Here is a 19,973-nt window from a genome sequence, read left to right on the forward strand (position 1 = left end):
GAGCTGTATGGACCTGGGCTCGATCATGTCTGAGGGAGCTCCTTATGCCGAGCTAGCCGATTTAAACATAAATCGGCTTCCCAAAGCAGAGAACCCTCAAGGTGAGCTGCCCCCCGAGTTCCTTCAGCTCCTGCCGGCCAGATAGGCTCCTTTCCTTTGGTGGACCTGATGCAATCCATCCTTGACCTGACCCGCACGCCCATGCTGCTCCTGACATTGTTCTTGAAGAGAGGATCTGAGCTTCCAAACTGCGAGGAGTTCTGTCGTGGTATCGTCACGGCATATGCCATAGGGTGGCTAATCGAAGGGGCTCCTGAGAGATCTCACGGCGGTATCCGGAAGCGGGTTTGGGCACGAGCGACACGGCGACGTACCCGGGTTCGAGGCCCTCCGGTGGAGGTAAAACCTCTACTCCTGCTATGAGTGTATAAGGTGATCACACGAGTACAATGGCGCTCCTAGAGCTGTATCCGGCTGGCCCCGAGAGGCTAAGGGAGACGATGGTCTCTCTCACAGGGCAGCGCTGTAGGTAGGTGAAAGCAATAAGTGTTCGATCGTCCCCTGCACGAGAGGGGTAGTGCGGCTTATATAGGCACCGGCACCTTACATATAAGACCCTATAGTCTATTGGCCGGCTTGGCCGGCTTCGGCTTCCGCTCCTTCCCGAGGCGGTGACGTCGGGAGCCGTTGAGGCGTCATGGCCTGTCCCATCCGGCTGCTCGGGTCGGCGGTATGGAGAGGAAGTGTCCCTGTCGCCGTCAGCCCACTGTTGCTCGTACGGCGCGTCGTAAGCCATGATGGCCTGTCCGGCGCGTGGCACTATTGCTCCACGGTGCCCCGCGCTTTACGGAAGATGAAGTCGGCGTGGACTTTGGGAACCCGGATCACCAACCCGGTTCCTTCCGAGTGCAAGACTCGCCAGCCTCGAGTCGGTCCGAGGTGCAATCCCCGGTCGGATATGGCTTGTAGAAGCCGGCCCAGCTACAGCATTGGCGGCCGTAGCCGGGCCGACTAGGACCTGGAGCCGGCCGACTTCGGACCAGCCGGCCACGGCGCCGGCCGGCTGCTCCTCGGCCGGCCTTTGCCGCGAGCCGGCCAGTGGTCAGCCGGCTGCTCCGCGTCCATTGCCCTACCCGGGGTCTTCCCCCCGACATTAGCCCCCGAAGCTGGCAAGGTCCTGCGTTTAGAAGGACCTAGGCAGGTTTTCCTGGCTTCATGAATATATTCGACGGCACTCGGAGGGGCCGACTGAGGATTTCCTTTTAGCCGGCTGCGCCCTCATCCGGCTCGTTCTTGCCGGCTGCTTCTAGCCGGCCGCTTTTTACACTTGTATAGTTTTTGCTTTTTTGCAAGATCTGATGGCGCCTCCGCCTTGCTGAAGAGTTTTGGTTCGAGTGGAACTTTTCGTCCGGCTCCGGCTTGCTGCGCGCCGGAGTCTCCGCCGCCTCGGGTCCTGCGCCCGACTTGACTGGTCTGACGCCTGGCCTGGCCGTCGGTTCGTCTGGTCACATCAATGTCCCTCCGGATCCGGTGTGGTCGTGGGCGACGTGGTGTGGCCGTTTCTGATAACCGTAGCGATCGTGGGGGGAGTTACTGCGCAGGAAATCCGGAGACGTGGCCCACGATCGCCACGTGGAGGCCCACTTGCCCGCCGCGGTCGGCTATAAATGCCGCGGGGGGGGGCACCGAGGCGGCACTTGCTCACTTGTTCTTCTTCCTCGCGCCCCTGCCTCCGTCGTTCTCCGCGCGCCCAAGCTTTTCGCTGCTCCGGCGAACGTCTTCCGCTGGCGAACTCCGGCGACCAAAACTCCACCGTTCCGCCGCCGCCGCCGCTCCATCAATCCGGCGTCACGGGGCCGCGCGTCTCGACGGAGCGTCCGCAGCCGCTGCTGTCGCCGCCGCGGTCGCAAGGTTCCTCCTCGCCGTTCCACCTTTCGTGGTCGTCCTCTTCTTCTTCGGCCTCGTCAATGGCGTCCCCCAGCGGATCTTGGAGGGGCTCCTACATGCGGGAGGACGACATCGAGCGCCTGGTGCGTCTCCGGCGGATCCCGCGGGGGGTGATCACGCGGGAGCCTGGCAAGGAGACGGAGCCCAAGCCGGAGCCCGGCGAGCGCGTCGTTTTCGGCGCGCATCTCGACCGCGGGCTGGGCCTGCCGGCTTCAAACTTCTTCCGGCGGTTCCTCGACCATTTCGGCCTTCAGCCGCACCACCTGCCGGCCAACGCGTGCGTCCTCCTGAGCTGCTATGTCGCGTTCATGGAGGCCTACGCCGGCTTGTGGCCCGACATCGACTTCTGGAGCCGGCTCTTCTACTTGAAGGCCCAAACCAATGACGGCCAGCTGCGGGCCTGTGGCGCCGCCTCGATCTACACCCGGCCCGGTACGCCTTTCCCCAAAATCCCCACCGTCGACTCGGTGAAGAATTGGCAGATGTCATTCTTCTACGTGCGCAACGACGGGCGCTCGTCGACCGGATCAATTTGCCGGAGTTCAACCCGGCACCTCCGGTCGGCCGGATTAACCTGGAGCCACAACGCTCGCTCGACGGATCCGGACGCCGAGGTGAACCTGCTGTGGGATTTCCTGGCGACGGCCACTAAAGGCGGAGCTGACTGCCGAGGATCTCCTCTCGCACCATCGCCGAGCGCCGCGTGCTGCCGCTCCGGATGCGCTCCCACAAGATTGGGCACATGTCCGGCCGGTTCGACCCGAACCGGACGTCCAAGGCGCCGCTCAACAAGGCCCGGGTGGCCAGCCGGGTGAACCACATCACCAAGGCGAACATGACGGAGAGCTGGAGCTACGGGCTGGCGCCTCGCGACAGGGAGCATCCGCCGGCGCGGGTAAGTCTCATGTCTCTGCCATTTTCCGGCTTGCGGCTGCGAGGCCGACTTCCTTTTTCTCCTGCCGACTTCCGGCTTGTCATATGTTCATATTTTTTCTGTCTTCTAGCTTTTTGAGCGCCAGAACGCCGAGGACGGCGACCTGGCGACGAAGAGGTGGACGCCGGATCTCATCGATCCGGCCGACCAAGCCGGCGAGCATGCCGGCGACGACGACCTGCCGCAGGCGCCTGATCTAGGCGGCCAAGGGGAGCACAATCCGCCCCCTTCCCCAGAGCAGCAGGAGGAGGAGGTGGAACCGGCGACGTCCGGCACGGGGCCCATAGCCGCCGTGCCTCTGCGTGCGAGGCCGCCAAGCACCACGGCAACTTCGGCGCCCAAGGGCACGAAGCGAGCCGGCTCCACCGCCGCCTTGGAGGCGAAGGCGAAGAAGCAGCGCCGGCTGCAGCCGAAGATGGTCCCGGAGAAGGCCGGGTGAGTTCTTTCTCTCTTTTTCTTGTTTGATTCCTTTTCTTTCCTTACTTTTGTGCTTACTATCTCTCTGTTTATCCGGCTAGGGCCCCTATCAAGTTTGCCCGGGCGGCGGCTCCCGGCAAGCTCCGCGCGTTGTGTCGCCGCTTCCCCGCCGGCGAGAGGGAGCGGACGCCGCAGCCTTCCTCGCGCGCATCTACACCGCCGCCGCCTGCCGCAGGGGCGCCTTCCTTCGCCGTGCCGCTGGCCTCAGCGCCTGATCGCGGCACGCGGGCTGAGCCGGCCCGCCAGGCGACGCTGGACGACATGTTCCCAGACCGGACTCGTCCTCTTGGCCCAGCTGCTGGGGCTGGTCTGGGAATGCCGCCATCGACCGGAGCCGGAGCCGGCAGCTCAGCGCCGCCTGCGACCGGAACCGGGGCCGGAAGGGCTGCGCCGCCCACGATCGGAGCCGGAGCCAGGCCGAGCGTGGTGGTGCTGGACGGAAGTCCGGAGGAGGCACCTCAGGCGCCGGAGGCGACTGGGCCGGCTGGGCCATCTGCTGCGCCCGGAGCGATGCCGCCACCGCAGCCGACGACGGAGGAGCCGGCCCGAAGGGAGCCGGCAAGCGACGAGCCGGTGCGCACGGAGGGCGCCGACTCGCGCGCGCTGGTGAGGATGGGGACTCCAACGGCGTCACCGCAAGGCCTGCACGTGGCCAAGGGCGCACTTCTTCTTCAGGTGCCGTCCGCCTCCGACTCCAGCCTCGGCTCGGCTGCCACCATGGAGCAGGCGTGGCTCCGCGCCGACTCCTACGAGGTGACCGGCCGGGAGGGGAATCCCGGCCAAGCGTCGCTGGAGATGTTCTTCTCCGGCCTGCAGGCCAACCTCAAGGCCATGGCAACCGGGGCCGCGGCTGACGTCGCCAAGGTGGAGGAAGCCAGCAAGGTAAGCTTCGACTGTTTTTGGTCTGATAATTATCCTGGTAGCCCTCCGAGGCGTGGGCCGGCTGCTTGGAGCCGGCACGGGTTTCGCTTGATTGACTAACTTTCTCTTTTTTTCCTTAGGCTGTGGCTGATCGGCGCACCGCTCTGTACAACCGCGCCGTGACCCATTACCACAAGGCCAAGCTGGCCCGGGCCGACTTGGCCCGCGAGCTGGAAGCCGCCAAGGGTGAGCTCTATGCTTCTTTTGACTTGATGTCTTCTTTTCTTTCTAATCTTGGTTGGCTGACCTTCCTTTCTGGCCGACTTGTAGTTGAAGCCGCCAAGGTCCCACAGCTGGAGTCGGATCTCCGAGCCGCTCGCGACCAATGCGCCGTGAGCGAGGAGGCGGGCCGCTCCGCCGCCCGCAAGGTTAAACCGGCTGATCGGGGAGCCGACGCGGCTGCGCCAGCCGGAGCGAGAACCACCTCAAGGAACTTGCTGCCCTCAAGAAGGACGGGGAGGACAAGCTGGCGGAGCTGAGCAGGCGGCTGGACGAAGTGGAGCGGCAACGGCTTGCGCTTCAGGAGGAAGTCTCCACCAAGTCCACGGAGCTGACTGCCACCGCCAAGCGCTGGACGGAGGGGATTGGCGCGCTTGATCGCGGTTTGTCGGGTGAGTGCCTCTGTGTTTCCTTCCCCTTTGCCGGCTTTCGGCTGTCGGCTGCCGGCTTAGGTTGGCAGCCGGCAGCTGAAACTTGTCTTTTTTCGCTATCTCCATCTTCGGGCTGGGGGCAGTCGGTTTGTGCCGGCTGCCGCCAGGCTTTTTGCTTTGTTCCTTCGAAATCTCCATCTTCGGGCTGGGGGCAGTCGGTTCGTGCCGGCTGCCGCCAGTCTTACTTTAGGACTTCGAAAATTTGCATTTTTCAGCTTATTTCGGCTTTTGGTGGTTTCTGACATGCTTCTTCCCGCAGCGGCCTTCCCAGAGACGCAAGATGCTGCCTTGGCAGCCGTTGGCATTGAGCGCGAGTCTCGGAGGCAAGCGACTGGCGAGGGCAGCTCGGAGTATTTCTCCATGGAGGATCATCTGGCATCCATGAGTGCCCGCATCGAGCCCATCACCAAGCTTGGCTGGGAGCTTCGGAAGGCGGCCGAAGAGCCGGTGCCCATGCCGTGGCCTCGGAGAGGCGGCGCCGCAAGATATCTCCTGGCCTCGTCGCTGCGATGGAGCGGGCACCGGATCGTTTCCTCGACCGGAAGGAGTCGGCCACGCGCGCCGGTGCCGACATGGCGCCGTCCTTCGTCCTCTCTTGGTACAACGAGGTGGATCCGGGGCAGCTTGAGTTCCGGCGAGCGGCGTGGAGGACAAGCTCCCAGCCGATCTCAAGGCCGCCCGCCTTGCTCGAGCCGAGCGCCATCGCCGAGTTCGTCGACAAGGCCCTCTTCGTCGCGGACCCGAACCCTCCTCTGTCCGATGGAGAGTACATGGACGATGAGGAGGCGGAGGACGTGCCTGAGGATGACCCGGCCGCCGGCTCCACTGATGCTCCTCCAGCTGGTGCTTAGTTTACCTGTCTTTTGATTGTTGTTTTTGCCAAGACAATTTGTTAAATCCCCGGGATGCCGGGTGCATATGTAAGACAATATAATTATCCTTTTATTAGGGCACACTTTAATGTGTTTGTTAATCATTTGTGTGCCGGCTTGCTTTCTTTCGACTTGTTCGCTTTTTCCTATCTGCCCCACTCTTTGGCTGTGCTCTTGCCGGTCGTACGTCCGACTTGCGATCCGTCGCCGGATCAAGAGCGGGCCGCTGAGGGAGGCCGACAGTACTTCAGTCGAACGAGCTGAATTCGGCAATCCGACACTTTATGAAAGTTTGCAAGTCAACTCGCTTTTACTCTTTCCCTTAGTCGTTTTTCGCGTGCCGGCTCCCTAGGCCTTACTCCCGCCAGCCGGACAGCCGGGTTGCGGTCTGTAGCTGGTTCGGAAGCCGGCTGTCGGAAACCGGATCACGTTACTGAGCCGACCGAGTGAGAGGGTTCAAGCCAATTGGCGAAACAAGGTAAAGTACGCGAGAAACTTGTCGGGAACGGCGCTCTTGGCGCGTGCTTTTCATAGCTTACAAAAGGGATACAAGGGATACATACATTCCTGCTCTCATGCGTAGAATGGGCGGAGTAACCTGACATTCCAGGGACGTTTAGTCTCCTCGTCAGCCTTGTCCGGCTTGTTTTTCTTAGCCTCTTGGGCATCTATGAGATAGTAGGAATCATTGCCTACCTGCCTTGCTCACGATGAAGGGACCCTCCCATGGGGATGCTAGTTTATGTCTGTCCGGCTGTCCGCTGGATCAGCCGGAGCACTAGGTCTCCTTCTCGGAATACTAAGGTCTTGACCTTCCGGCTGTGATAGCGACGGAGGCTTTGCTGATATACGGTTGACCTGGATTCGGCCATCAGCCGGACCTCTTCAACCAGGTCGACTCCATCTTCGCGAGCTTCTTTGGCTTCAACTTCTGTGTAGAGCTTGATTCTTGGCGCGTCGTGCTCGATATCAGTCGGCAGGACGGCTTCGGCCCCGTATACGAGGAAGAAGGGCGTGAACCCGACTGAGCGGTTTGGCGTCGTGCGCAGGCTCCACAGCACACTGGGCAGCTCTTCAATCCAGCAGCCGGCTGAGCGCTCAAGCGGCTCCACCAGCCTGGGCCGGATGCCGGCTAGGATCAAGCCGTTGGCTTTCTCCACTTGGCCGTTGGTCTCCGGGTGCGCCACGGACGATAGGTCCATCCGGATCCCCATCTCTCCGCAGTAGCGTTTGAAGATACCTTCGGCGAAGTTGCTGCCGTTGTCGGTGATGATGCTATGTGGGTAGCCATATCTCACGATTATTTCTTTGAGGAATGTGACGGCCGTGGAGCCGTCCAGCTTCTTGATTGGCTTGGCTTCGATCCACTTAGTGAACTTGTCAATCATCACCAAGAGATGAGTCATGCCGCCTCGGGCTGTTTTGAATGGGCCCACCATATCCAAGCCCCATACGGCAAATGGCCGGGTAATGGGGATGGTCTTCAAGGCGGAAGCCGGCGTGTTCCTTTGCTTGGCAAAGCGTTGGCAGCCGTTGCACTTCTTCACCGGTTCTTCTGCGTCTCCGAGCGCAGTCGGCCAGTAAAAACCGTGCCGGAAGGCTTTGGCCACTATGGCTCGGGAGGAGGCGTGATGGCCGCACTCGCCCTGATGGATTTCTCGTAGGAGTTCAATCCCTTCAGCCGGCTCGACGCACCGCTGGAACACCCCACTTACGCTGCGTTTGTACAGCTCGTGGTTGATGATTGTATAGGCCTTGGCCCTTCTCTCAATCTGCCTGGCCTCGGACTCGTCATCGGGCAGCACACCGTCGGTGAGGTAGGAGAGGAATTCTTGTGCCCATGAAGGTACGCATCTTATCTCGAATACGCTGACCAACAGGGTCTCCCGCGTGGGAGCTTCCGGCTTCGACTGCGTGGTCGCCGGGTTCGGCTTGCTAGCCGGCGGGTTCGGCTTGCTAGCCCCCGGGTGTGGCGATGAAGCCCCCGGGTCGGACTGAGAAGTCCCCGGGTTCGGCATGGTAGCCGGCGGGTTCGGCTTGTTAGCCCCCGACTTGGGCGATGAAGCCCCCGGGTTTGGCTGAGCAGCCCCCGGGTCGGCCGGCACGAATATTGAATCCGAATCCGGTGACGGTATGATGGACGGCTTCTTGATAACCGCCAAGGCGATACCCGGCGGAATGGCTTGCCGGGTTGAGCCAATCTTGGACAAGGCGTCAGCCGCCTCATTGTTTGCTCGTGGCACATGGTGGAACTCGCAGCCGTCGAAGAAGCCGGATAACTGCTGGACATGGAAGCGGTATGAGGCCATGTTGGCGTCCTTCGCGTCCCAGTCGCCAGATGCTTGTTGTATAACCAAGTCGGAGTCGCCGAAGCAAAGTATGCGGCGCACGCCAATCTCCTTGGCCAGCTTCAGCCCATGTATGAGCGCTTCATACTCCGCCACATTGTTGGATGCGGCGAAGTGGATCTGCAGGACGTAGTCCAGCCGGTCTCCCTTGGGAGAGGTGATGACGATGCCGGCTCCCAGGCCGTTGCGCATCTTCGAGCCGTCGAAGTGCATCTTCCAATGTGTGGAATCCGGCACGAGCGGCGGGTACCGCATCTCAGCCCGGTCGACGAAGAAGTCCGCGAGGACCTGCGACTTGATGGCTGTGCGTGGCTCGTAGAGGATGGTGTGGGCGGCTAGCTCCGGGGCCCACTTGGCAACTCGGCCGTTGGCATCCTTGCTGCCGATGATTTCTGCCAGAGGTGCTGTGGCCACCACCCGGATAGGATGTTCTTGGAAGTAATGCTTGAGCTTCTTGGCTGCCATGTAGACACCGTAGGTGACCTTCTGGTAGTGGGGGTAGTTCTGCTTCGACTGGGAGAGCACTTCGCTGAGGTAGTAGACTGGGCGCCGGACCAGTCTGCTCTGCTTTCGGCTTCTTTGCGCTCCACCACCAGGACAACGCTAACCACTCGGTTGGTGGCTGCGATGTACAACAGCATCGGCTCCATTGAACCCGGCGTTGCGAGGATTGGCGCGGTTGAGAGCACGCGCTTTAAGTCACGGAAGGCTTCATCCGCCTGCGGTGACCAGACGAACTTGTCCGCCTTCCTCATCAACTGATACAGGGGCAGTGCCTTCTCCCCCAGCCGGCTGACGAAGCGGCTCAAGGAAGCCGGACAGCCGGCGAACTTCCGGACGTCCTTGAGAGCACCGCGGCAGCTCCATCTTCTCAATGGCACCGATCTTCTCCGGGTTGGCTTCGATTCCTCGCCGAGAGACGAGGTAGCCCAGGAGTTGGCCGGCCGGCACGCCGAAAGTGCACTTGGCCGGGTTGAGCTTCATCCGGAATCTTCGCGGATTGGTGAAGGTTTCTCTCGGGTCATCAAGGAGGGTAGGCATCTCCTTGGTTTTTACAACGACATCATCCACGTATGCGTGAACATTTCTGCCGATTTGATCCTCGCAAACACTTTTGCATGCACCTTTGGTAGGTGGCGCCTGCATTTTTCAAGCCGAACGGCATAGTCGTGTAGCGGTAAGCCCCGTACGGGGTAATGAACGAAGTCTTTATTTGATCAGCCGGATTCAAAGGAATGCGGTGGTAGCCTGAATAGGCATCTAGAAAAGACAACAGTTCACGGCCGGCGATCGAGTCTATGACTTGATCTATGCGCGGCAGGGGGAAGGGGTCCTTCGGGCACGCCTTGTTCAGGCTGGTGTAGTCGATACACATGCGCCGAGAGCCGTTCTTCTTCAAAACCAGGACCGGGTTCGCCAACCAGTCCGGGTGCGGTACTTCCATGATGAAGCCGGCAGCTAGGAGCCGGGCGATTTCTTCACCGATGGCCTTCCTTCGTTCTTCGGCGAAGCGCCTGAGAGGCTGCTTCACCGGCTTGGCTTCGGGCCTGACGTGGAGGTGGTGCTCAGCCAACTCCCTCGGCACACCCGGCATGTCTCTTGGAGTCCATGCGAAGATGTCCCGATTCTCACGGAGGAAGCTGGTGAGCTCGCTTTCCTATTTCTTGTTCAAGCCGGCACCGATGGTGACGTACTTGTCCGGCTGCGCCGGGTCCAGCAGGATCTTCTTGGTGCCTGTCGGCCGGCTGGAAGTGAGTCGTCCCAGCCGGGTTGCCGCCGGCCCGGCATGTCCGTCTCGCGCGGCCTTGGCGAGGGCAACGGCGTCGTGGATGAGCTGCTTCTCGGTGGCGATGACCAGCGTCCGGGCCATCTTGGAGCTCGCGTGGCGCAGTCCATGGAGCGGCGATAGTCGCCGGCTATGGTGATGACCCCCTTTGGGCCGGGCAGCTTCACCTTCGGGTACCCATAGTGGGGCACCGTCATGAACTTGGTCGGGGCCGGCCTGCCCAGGAGCGCGTGGTAGGGACTCACGAGGTCCACCACCTCGAACTCGATTCTCTCGGTGCGGAAGTGGTCCGGCTTCCCGAACATCACCTCCGAGCGTGATCCGGCCTATCGGCCGGCAGCGGTGGCCCGGCACGATGCCATGGAAGACGGTGGGGGTGGGGCGCAACTCGGCCTCCTGGATGCCCGGCTTGCGGGCGGTGTCGCGGTAGAGGATGTTGATGCTGCTGCCGCCGTCGATGAGGACGCGCGAAATCGCACGCTGCGCCGGGTCGTGCCGATGGTGGGGTCAAGGACCATGGCGTAGCTGCCCGGCTTCGGCAGGACAGCCGGTGTGTCGCGGCGATCAAATGTGATGGCCTGCTCGACCGGTTTAGGTATCGGGGGACCGGCGGTATGACCGCGTTGACCTCGAGGGAACGGCTCTGCTGGCTCGTCTTGTCCTCGGGCTCGGAGGTGAAGATGATGTAGGTAGCATCTTCGGCCCGATATCGGCCGCCATGGTGCACTTGGTTAGCCTCGTGGTGCTCGAGGTTGGCGTTCTCGGCGCCGCCTTGACCACCCGGCCCGCCGGCGGGAGGGGGCGGGGGTGGAGGGGGGAGGGGTTCGCCGCTTGTCAGCCGCTTCATGAAGTGGCAGTCGCGGGTGGTGTGGTTGGAGGGGTTCTTGCCGCTGTGGTACTTGCACGGCGAGTCGAGCATCTGCTCGAAGGTGTACTTCGGCTTCCATTGCCGGTCCGTTTGCTTCTGGCGGCGGCTGCCGCCTGCCGCGTTGTCCGACACGGCTGCCACATGGGCGGAACCGTACCGGCGGTCCGGCTGGTCGCTGTGACGCTTGCCGCGGTAATTGTCCCGCCGGCTGCCATGCGAGCCGCCTTCGGCCGGCTTGTGCTCAGCCGGCTTGTGGTTGTCCCGTCTTGCTGGGGCTGGTGAAACGTCAGCCGGCGCCTTGCCGGCTTCCTCAGCCAGCGCGTACTTGTCGGCAATGGCCATCAAGGCGGCCATCGTCTTGGGCTCGCTGCGGCGTAGCTTGTGCCACAGCATGGTGTTGGGCCGGCAGCCTCCCATGAAGAAGCTGATGGCTTGCATCTCGTGCACGCCCTCGCAAGAGTTGCGCATCTCGCACCAGCGCGTTAGGTACGCGCGATCCGTCTCGTCCGGGCCCTGCTTGCACATCTCAAGCTGTTGAGGGCGACCCGGCCGGCGATAGGTGCCGGTGAAGTTGCTGATGAAGGCGGCCTCGAAGTCCAGCCAGCCGTTTATGCTGCCGGCTGGCAGGTTGTTGAGCCATGTGCGGGCGGAGCCGAGCAGCATGAGGGGGGAGTAGCGCACAGCCCAGCGCTTGTTGCCCCGGGAGATGCCGACTGCGGTGGAGTAGTCCAGCAGCCAGTCCTCCGGCTTGGCGGTGCCGTCATACTTGGGCGTGTCGCGGGGAGCTGGAAACCGTCGAGCACGGGCTCGTTGGCGATGCGGGGCCCGAAGCACTTGGGGCAAGCTGGCGCCTCCTCTTCCGCGATGCGGGATTCGATCAGCCGGTCGAGGCGGTCTCTGGCGTCGGCGGGCTCGATGCGTGGGCCCAGCCGGGAGTGGGCCGGCTGGCGAGCGCCGCCTGCTTCGGGAGCCGGCCGGTGAGGGCGTCGCAGCTCGGAGTCTTGCTCCTGGTTCCGGCTTGGCGGAGCCCGGCTGCGGCTGCTGCCGCCGGCGGCGATGGCTCGGCCGGCTCGGGGTTGCGCGCGTGGCGCGGGAGTCGCTGCGCCGGCTTGGTGCTGGGGAGGCGGACTCGGCCGTGTCCTCGGCGTTGCCTCGCGGCACCACGAGCGTGAGAAGCTCTAGGATCTCGGGCGTACCGGGGTCTTTCGACCGCTCGTTGGCAGCCTTCACCAAATCAGCCACCCGCGCGGTCGGCGGCGTAGCTCTTCGCCTTCGAGGCGGTGCAGCTCTTCCGCGGCGGCTTCGGCCGCGAGCATGTTCTTGTCGGGGGTGTTGTAGATGGGCAGCTCCATGGATGGAGCCGGCTCGTCCGCGCCGTCGCGGTCGATCTCGGCGCCTAGGTCGCGGCCTCTGCGGCGGATCTCGCCGGCTCGGCTGGGGTTGTCGCCGCCTGGGGTGAGGCCGTGGGCGCGGTTGTACTCGCGCTGGGTGATGTCCCATTGGCGCTTAGCAGCAGCCAGCTCCTCGGTCTGCTTGAGGAGGAGCACGCGGTGCGCCTCCAGGTCTGCCTCGACGGCGGCGGCGTCGGTGCCGGCGCCGGTGGTGAGCGGGGTGCTCAGCTTTGCCCGGACTTGCTCCAGCCGGGACGGTGGTGGTGGCGCCTTTGGGCCCGAGCCGGCGGCGTTGGGGTCAACGTGGCGCTCCGAGTTAGGGCCGCGGGTGCGCGGGTTCTTGGTGACTTCTTCGCCGGCCATCATGACTTGCACGACCGGCGGGGCCGGCGGGAACGCCGCAGCCGGCTCGCGGAGGAGGGCTGGCGCAGCGCAGCACCTGCCGCGGGTAGCGCGGCGGTGCGACGGTGGCGACGTAGACGTCGTGGCCGCCGAAGGAGATGACGTTGCCGCCAGCCTGGGAAGGGCCGGTCGGCGAAGCAGCCCGGCGTTGTCGGCCGACGCAGCCGAGGGAGCCGAATCTCCGGATCAAGCCCGAAGCGACTCGCTCGCCGGTGGTGATGGTGAGGCCCGTCCGGATGAAGACACCGGCCGAGGATGCTCGAAGGCCCCACGGTGGGCGCCAAATGTCGTGGTATCGTCACGGCATATGCCATAGGGTGGCTAATCGAAGGGGCTCTCGAGAGATCTCACGGCGGTATCCGGAAGCGGGTTTGGGCACGAGCGACACGGCGACGTACCCGGGTTCGAGGCCCTCCGGTGGAGGTAAAACCTCTACTCCTGCTATGAGTGTATAAGGTGATCACACGAGTACAATGGCGCTCCTAGAGCCGTATCCGGCTGGCCCCGAGAGGCTAAGGAAGACGATGGTCTCTCTCACGAGGCGGCGCTGTAGGTAGGTGAAAGCAATAAGTGTTCGATCGTCCCCTGCACGAGAGGGGTAGTGCGGCTTATATAGGCACCGGCACTTTACATATAAGACCCTATAGTCTACCGGCCGGCTTGGCCGGCTTCGGCTCCGCTCCTTCCCGAGGTGGTGACGTCGGGAGCCGTTGAGGCGTCGTGGCTCTGTCCCATCCGGCCGCTCGGGTCAGCGGTATGGAGAGGAAGTGTCCCCGTCGCCGTCGGCCACTGTTGCTCGTACGGCGCGTCGTAAGCCATGATGGCCTGTCCGGCGCGTGGCACTATTGCTCCACAGGTGCCCCGCGCTTTACGGAAGATGAAGTCAGCGTGGACTTTGGGAACCCGGATCACCAACCCGGTTCCTTCCAAGTGCAAGACTCGCCAGCCTCGAGTCGGTCCGAGGTGCAATCCCCGGTCGGATATGGCTTGTAGAAGCCGGCCCAGCTACAGCATTGGCGGCCGTAGCCGGGCCGACTAGGACCTGGAGCCAGCCGACTTCCGGACCAGCCGGCCACGGCGTCAGCCGGCTGCTCCTCAGCCGGCCTTTGCCGCGAGCCGGCCAGTGGTCAGCCGGCTGCTCCGCGTCCATTGCCCTACCCGGGGTCTTCCCCCCGACAAGTTCCTTCATAAAAAATCTCCCTTTTGGTGCTCCATTGACCCTCTGATCGTACCAGTTACTCCTCTTGAGTCGATGGCCACGCATCGGCTTTCAGATCCTTAAGTCAATGCCTGCTGCATCGGCTGTGCTCGAAAAATTTCGAATTTTCACCCCCTTTTTTTTTTTACGGCCGACCTGTGCATCGGCCCCCATATTCCAATACCCATCACCAGAAGATGAGATGCTTCCGTTGCATATCCTCGTATTTTATCTACCTGGGTGCCCCCCGAGCCGATTCTGTCAAGAGAATTGATGGTGTCGGCTCGTTGGATAACATGTTGAACCTAGGCGAGAATGGTGGGTGAGGATAATTTTGGCCGATTGCTGGAATCGGCCTCCACGTTGCTTGCTCGTTGAAGGTTTTGTAAGTTCCCTTCATAAATTTTTTGGGGCCGATCACAAGGATCAGCCTCTCCCGGTTTGCTCATTGGTTTGATCTTGCTACTTGGTCGGGCTGGATAAAACCAACCCGACCTCCGACTTGATGCGCTTGCTGTCGTCCACCTTGAGTGCTCCGTAGAGTCGTGGAGCGCTAAGCTCAGTCGGCAAGACGAGTACCATGTTTGTGCCGGCCGATGTCTCATCATCGGCTTTCCTCCGTTTGGGGCGCCACTCCATCTTCCGTGGACGACCCTCTTCATCCAGGGTTCGCCGAACCTTTGCAGCCGGATCAGGCCGTGCCTTCCTTAGCGTATGTAGGTACAACCTTTCGGCTTCCTCCGGGCCGCGCAATCGCTGAACCCCGCGCTTTTGGGAACGGCTGAGTCCGTCGGGGCACCACCTTGGCCGGTGGTACCTGTCTTCTTCCACTTCTCCCTCGTCTTCTGAATCCTCAAGATCTGCCCAACGAGGTGACTCAGCGCGTTTGCTTTGTGGCGGGAGAGGCCCTAGGCGCTCGAACACAGACACGTTGGCTGCCTCCTTTTTATTGTTGCATTCTGGGCAATTGCCGATTGTGGGCAACCGGCTCATTCCTGAATCCCAGCAGTGTCTGAAGAAGGGGCAGTCCCAATGCCTGGCGTTGTCATCTTGCTCCCTTGATGCTTCCGTGGCCCAGCGCTCGTGCTCCTCCTCATCGCGATCCTGCCGACGATATCTTCCGGCTTCTCTAGCCGGACGATCTCCTCTATCATCGTAATTGGACCGTCGGCGTTGGTCATACCGACTCACATATTTGTTGAGGAGGTGATCGCAGAGGGGTCGCCGATATCTTATATTCTTCACCTCTCCCTCTGTGACGTAGCGCTTGCCATCATGACGGAGCCGATCGCGTGGAGCGGCCTCCTCTGTATCCTTGCTATGAGAGCAGCTGCCCTCATCTCCATCTTTGCCAGAGTGGTTTCCAGGTCCCACCATGTTGATGCTGAACGAGGGACCCGGCTGGCAATCCTCCGGGTAGGTGATTTCTACCATGTTAACGGCGGGGAAGGGTTGGGTGTCGACCTTCATGGCGTACTGGTTGAAAATTAGCCGCCCCTTCTCTATCGCCGCTTGGATGTGCTGACGCCACACCCGGCAGTCGTTGGTGGCATGGGAAAGCGAGTTGTGGAATTTGCGCACGGCTTTCCGTTTAGCTCTTTCGCCGTGGGGAACTTGAGACCTTCAGGAACCGTCAATCGTTTCTCCTTGAGCAGGAGGTCGAAGATTTGTTCGGCCTTGGTCACGTCAAAATCAAATCCCCGGGCGGCCCCGGTGGCTTTACCCATTTGCAGGCCACGGGGGTTCCTCCCCGAGTCCACTCAGCCATCGCTATTTCTTGGTCTCCCGCAGGCACTTCATCTTCCTCTCGTATCGACCATAACTACCGCACGCTTGAACTTGTCTTGGTACAGGTCGGGGTGGCGCTGTTCATATGCCGATAGTTTCGAACCATGTGCGCCGACGAGGGATAATCTGCTTGGGAGGCCATGTCCTTGAGCTGGGTTGCAAGGCCTGCTACCGCCAACTCGATCGCTTCCTTTTCAGTTATACGAACCGAATAACATCGGTTCCTAAGATTCCTGAAACGCCGGATGTATTCTCGTCACCGTTTCCCGCGCTTCGACGTAGTTGTGCTAGATCGGCAATGCCGGACTCGGAAGCTTCTGAATGGTATTGCATATGGAACTCGTTCTTCCAATTGCTTCCAAGACTGGATGGAGTTTGCTGGCAAAGAGGTGTACCATCCAAAAGCCGATCCCGTGAGGGACTGTGAAAAGAGCCTCACGCGTAGCTGATCCGACACCGAAGCCGGTCCTAATTGAGCCAAATATCGGCTGACGTGCTCGATGGAGCTGGAGCCATCTGATCCACTGAATTTGGAGAAGTCAGGGAGCCGATATTTAGGTGGCAGCGGGATCATCTCGTAATCGTCGGGGTACGGCTTGGAATAGCCGACTGCCCTTCTTTTCGGCATCATGCCGAACCGGTCTCTCGGCATGGTACCGATTTGATCCGCCGTGCTGGCCGTAGGAGTTGCACTCCGAAGATTCGCCGGGGTGGCGTACTTGGCCTGCCATGTTTGCTTTTCCAGCTCCGAGCCATCTGCGGGAGCCGGGCTCGGGAGTTTCGTCGGTGTGGCGTATTTAGTTAGCCACGTCTGCTCCGTCGCCGACGTTCCTCCAGTCTTCGCCGGAGTCCCCGATGTTGTGGCCTGGTTTGTGAGTGCCCAGTCACCACAATCCGGCACATACATGCACGCGTATCCATGAGGGATCTCCTTAGGCGCCTCCATTAAGAACTGGGTAGTCACTAGGGTCGCCACCAATCCCGTAGACGAGGAATGCCGGTGTAGTCGGCACTTCAGCAGGTGCTGCCAACGCATATGGCAGCGGTGGACGGGACCTGGAGTGGCAACTCTCCTTGATGAGTCCCGAGAGCTGGTCCCGACGGCGAGTACCGGCGGCTCATGATCTCCCGGATCACGCGCGAGCGACACGCTCCAACACGTTGACCAAGTTCTCGCAGTGGCGGTGTAGCGAGTGAGCCACCGGGTAGTTGATCTCCTGCCGCGGACCCTCGGTGCGTTCCTCCGACGGGGTAGAGAGGTCTATCCCATCGAGCGCACCTTGCGGTGAGAATCCCTTCCATCCGATGCCATGGGAACGGGTTCTCCGAAAAGAGCCGATGAGGTCGGCTTCGAGGGTGGCCTTGATCTCGTTGTATTGCTTCTTGAGGTCGTCGGGCAGATCCTCGTAGGTGACCGGCGTGCCGTCCGCCATCTCGGATGTAGATGGCGATGTGGTTGATGTAGACGATTGTCCCACCGGGCGTGCCGGAATGTGTTGACTCGCCAAAACCCACCGGCGGGCAGCGGCCTTGTCAACACCGTAGAGCCGGGAAGAGCCTAGAGCTGCGGCCGGCCGAGACCCCTCCGAGCGACGGCCCGCAATGCTCTTCTGGTCACACGCGGCGATGCGAAGTGCAAGGGCGTGCCACCTGACCTATACCTGGTCAGGAAGGTGATGAGGATGCCTCGCTTAGTTTCCTGCAGGGCATACATGTAAACGTTAAATACGAGCCTCGATCGGCTCTCAGGTTATCCTGTGAATCGGCTCAAAGAGCCGATCCACCCATGATCCGTACGGGGTGCACGAATACTTGGTGGTCCTGCTTGATCAAGATGAAGCTAATGAGATCTACGACGATTTAGGGTTTTCACCGCATAATCGGATCATCCTACTCCAGAGTTGGGCCTCGCGGCCACGCACGGTGCTCGTAAGCCGATCCTAAACAAGGCCTAAAAACCAACATGAAGTTGATCCTCGGAACATCCCGTTTAGGACTTGCGAACGCCACCCTACGTGCCACCGGATCCTCCCCCCTTTGTAAGGCCTAACTATTGCAGATATTAAACTAATCCTTGTAGAACAAGGAGCAATCGTAACGGATCAGATCTACTAAATAATGATCAAGCGGGTGCCGCCCCCACACCTGAGATAGGCGTGAGGGCGGCTAGATATGCAAGGGTTGCACTACGTAAGCATGCTTAAACGAAGAACAATGCTAACCCTAACACATCTAATGATAACTACGTTGCTCGCCATCAAAAGCGCTTCAGCACGAGCAACGCATGAACAACGTGGGGCTTGTGCTGCCTAGATCGCAAGATGCGATCTAGGCAGCATGTCGCTACCCGATAGAAACCCTCGAGACGAAGGAGTTGGCGATGCGCCGAGATTGGTTTGTTTTGGGGTTGAACGTGAGTTGTTGTTTATTCCATAAACCCTAGGTACATATTTATAGTCCAGGGGACTTTCTAACGTGGGAATATCCCATCGTGCATGATACAAACTCTAACCCTTATCTAAAATAATAAACTACTAAATAAAGATACACGGGCAATTCAGCCCAAAACCCTTCGTGCCAGGCCGCTTCAGAAATCTTCCACATGTAATCTTCCAAGCCCGGCCCACCTCTGGATTTGTCTAAAATCTGGTGATAACAGATTCTTCTAGCATTTTGGTTGTGATGCCCATGTTTCTAACTATGCTGGTGAATATCAGATTTAATCCACTTCCACCATCCATGAACACTTTGCTCATACTGAATCCTCCTATTTGTGCTTTAACTACTTATGACCTGGCTTTGGGATGGTCATCGAATGGTCCGCCCTGCTAAATAGATTTAAACCACTTTGCATTTTTTTTCCTAAGACTTTGAAATAGCATTTGGACGGGTTCACATCGTCCGTGGCCCCTTACATCAGTTTATTATATTTGCTCCAAGTGGATCCTCGACTAACCAAATCCATCACTAGTATCATAAGCACTATATTATGTACGACATGTTAGATAAAAACTTATGCTAATTCTCAGTTAAGGGCTCAGTTAAATTTCTAACCGTTCAAATAAATGTTGAGATTAGTGCGGCCAAGTTTTTATTTTGGGAGAAGCTTTGGCTCGGACCAGCTTTGCTGGCGCAGAAATTGATCTCGCCCGCATGCGGCTTACCTTGCGTGCATGAAGTGACTAGCTAGCTACGGTTTTGTTGTATACACATGCTACTAGCTCTCTTTTTTTACCTCCTGCTGGCCGCGTGAGTTAGTTGATGTTACATGGAGTAACTAGCTAGGCCATGTAGTAGTAGTACAAGTTAGTTAACTTTTTGTATGTGTTTATCATTTTTTAAATTAGTTGAAGTAACTTTTGCGTAAATGTGTTTTTGTTCATGTGGATTATTTTGTGATATTTTCTATACATGTCCATTCAAAATTACTTTTTAATCTTATGAGCGTCTTAGTGGGTTGCAACGTTGCAACTGTGATTTTTCAGTTGCAAATAGGGTTGTACTTTTGCTTTTTCCAGTTGCGAGCAAGGTTGCAACTGTGATTTATTTGAGTTGCAACTAAGGTTATAATTGTGATATTTTTCAGTTGCAAGTGGGTTGCAACTATGATTTTTTCAGTTGCAAGCCCACTTGCAACTGTGAATTTGTTAGTTGCAAGGAGGGTTGCAACTGTGGTTTTCCAGTTGCAAGTAAGGTTACAACTGTGGTTTTCCAGTTGCAAATAGAGTTGTAACTGAATTTTCCAGCTGCAAGTGGTTTTGCGACTCTGGTTTTTCAGTTGCAAGTGGGGTTTTAACTGTGAATTTTCTAGTTGCAAGTAGGGCTGCAATTGTGAATTTTCGTGTTGCAACTTGCAAGTGGGGTTGTGAATCTGATTTCCAGTTGCAAGTGAGGTTGCAACTAAGCATTTTCTAGTTGCAAGTAGGGTTGCAATTGTGAATTTTCTAGTTGCAAGTAGGATTGCAACTGTGATTTTTCCAGTTACAGGTGGGGTTGCAACTGTGATTTTTCCTGATTTTTTCCATCTGCAAGTGAAGTTGCAACTGTGATATTTTTTCAGCTGCAACTGAGGTTTTATCTAGTTGTAAGTAGGGTTGCAATGGTGATATTTTGTGGTTGAAAGTGAAATAATAATTGAGTTATTGTCAGCTGTAGCTGAAATGTTTTTTCTACTCACTTTTTCTCCGGTTCCAAGTATAAGTTCTATATATCCTAGTTATAAATGAGATTTTTTATTAGATGTTGATGCAAATGACAATTTTATGGTTAAAAAATGTGTACCAACCATTTTTTTTCTTGTTAAAAATAGCAAAATCATTTTAAATCGATGAGTTTTCCGTTACAAATGTAGGAGTAGTAATAGAAAAAATTATTGTTAGAGCATCTCCAAC

At 58.9% G+C, this 19,973-nt stretch overlaps 1 protein-coding gene across 1 annotated transcript in view; it reads left to right on the forward strand.

Moving 5' to 3' along the window:
* Positions 1–4,153: 4,153 nt before the first annotated feature.
* The window catches only part of LOC124657324 (indole-3-acetic acid-amido synthetase GH3.8-like), a gene marked incomplete at its 3' end in the record, with an annotated part of 28,932 nt that continues 13,112 nt past the window's right edge, over positions 4,154–19,973 (forward strand). The window contains exon 1 of the mRNA XM_047195895.1: positions 4,154–4,240. Within this exon, the coding sequence (XP_047051851.1) occupies positions 4,154–4,240 (87 nt within the window). The remainder of the gene's footprint in view (positions 4,241–19,973) is intronic.

This window comes from Lolium rigidum, chromosome 5, assembly GCF_022539505.1.
Source record: "Lolium rigidum isolate FL_2022 chromosome 5, APGP_CSIRO_Lrig_0.1, whole genome shotgun sequence".
Taxonomy (NCBI): domain Eukaryota; kingdom Viridiplantae; phylum Streptophyta; class Magnoliopsida; order Poales; family Poaceae; genus Lolium; species Lolium rigidum.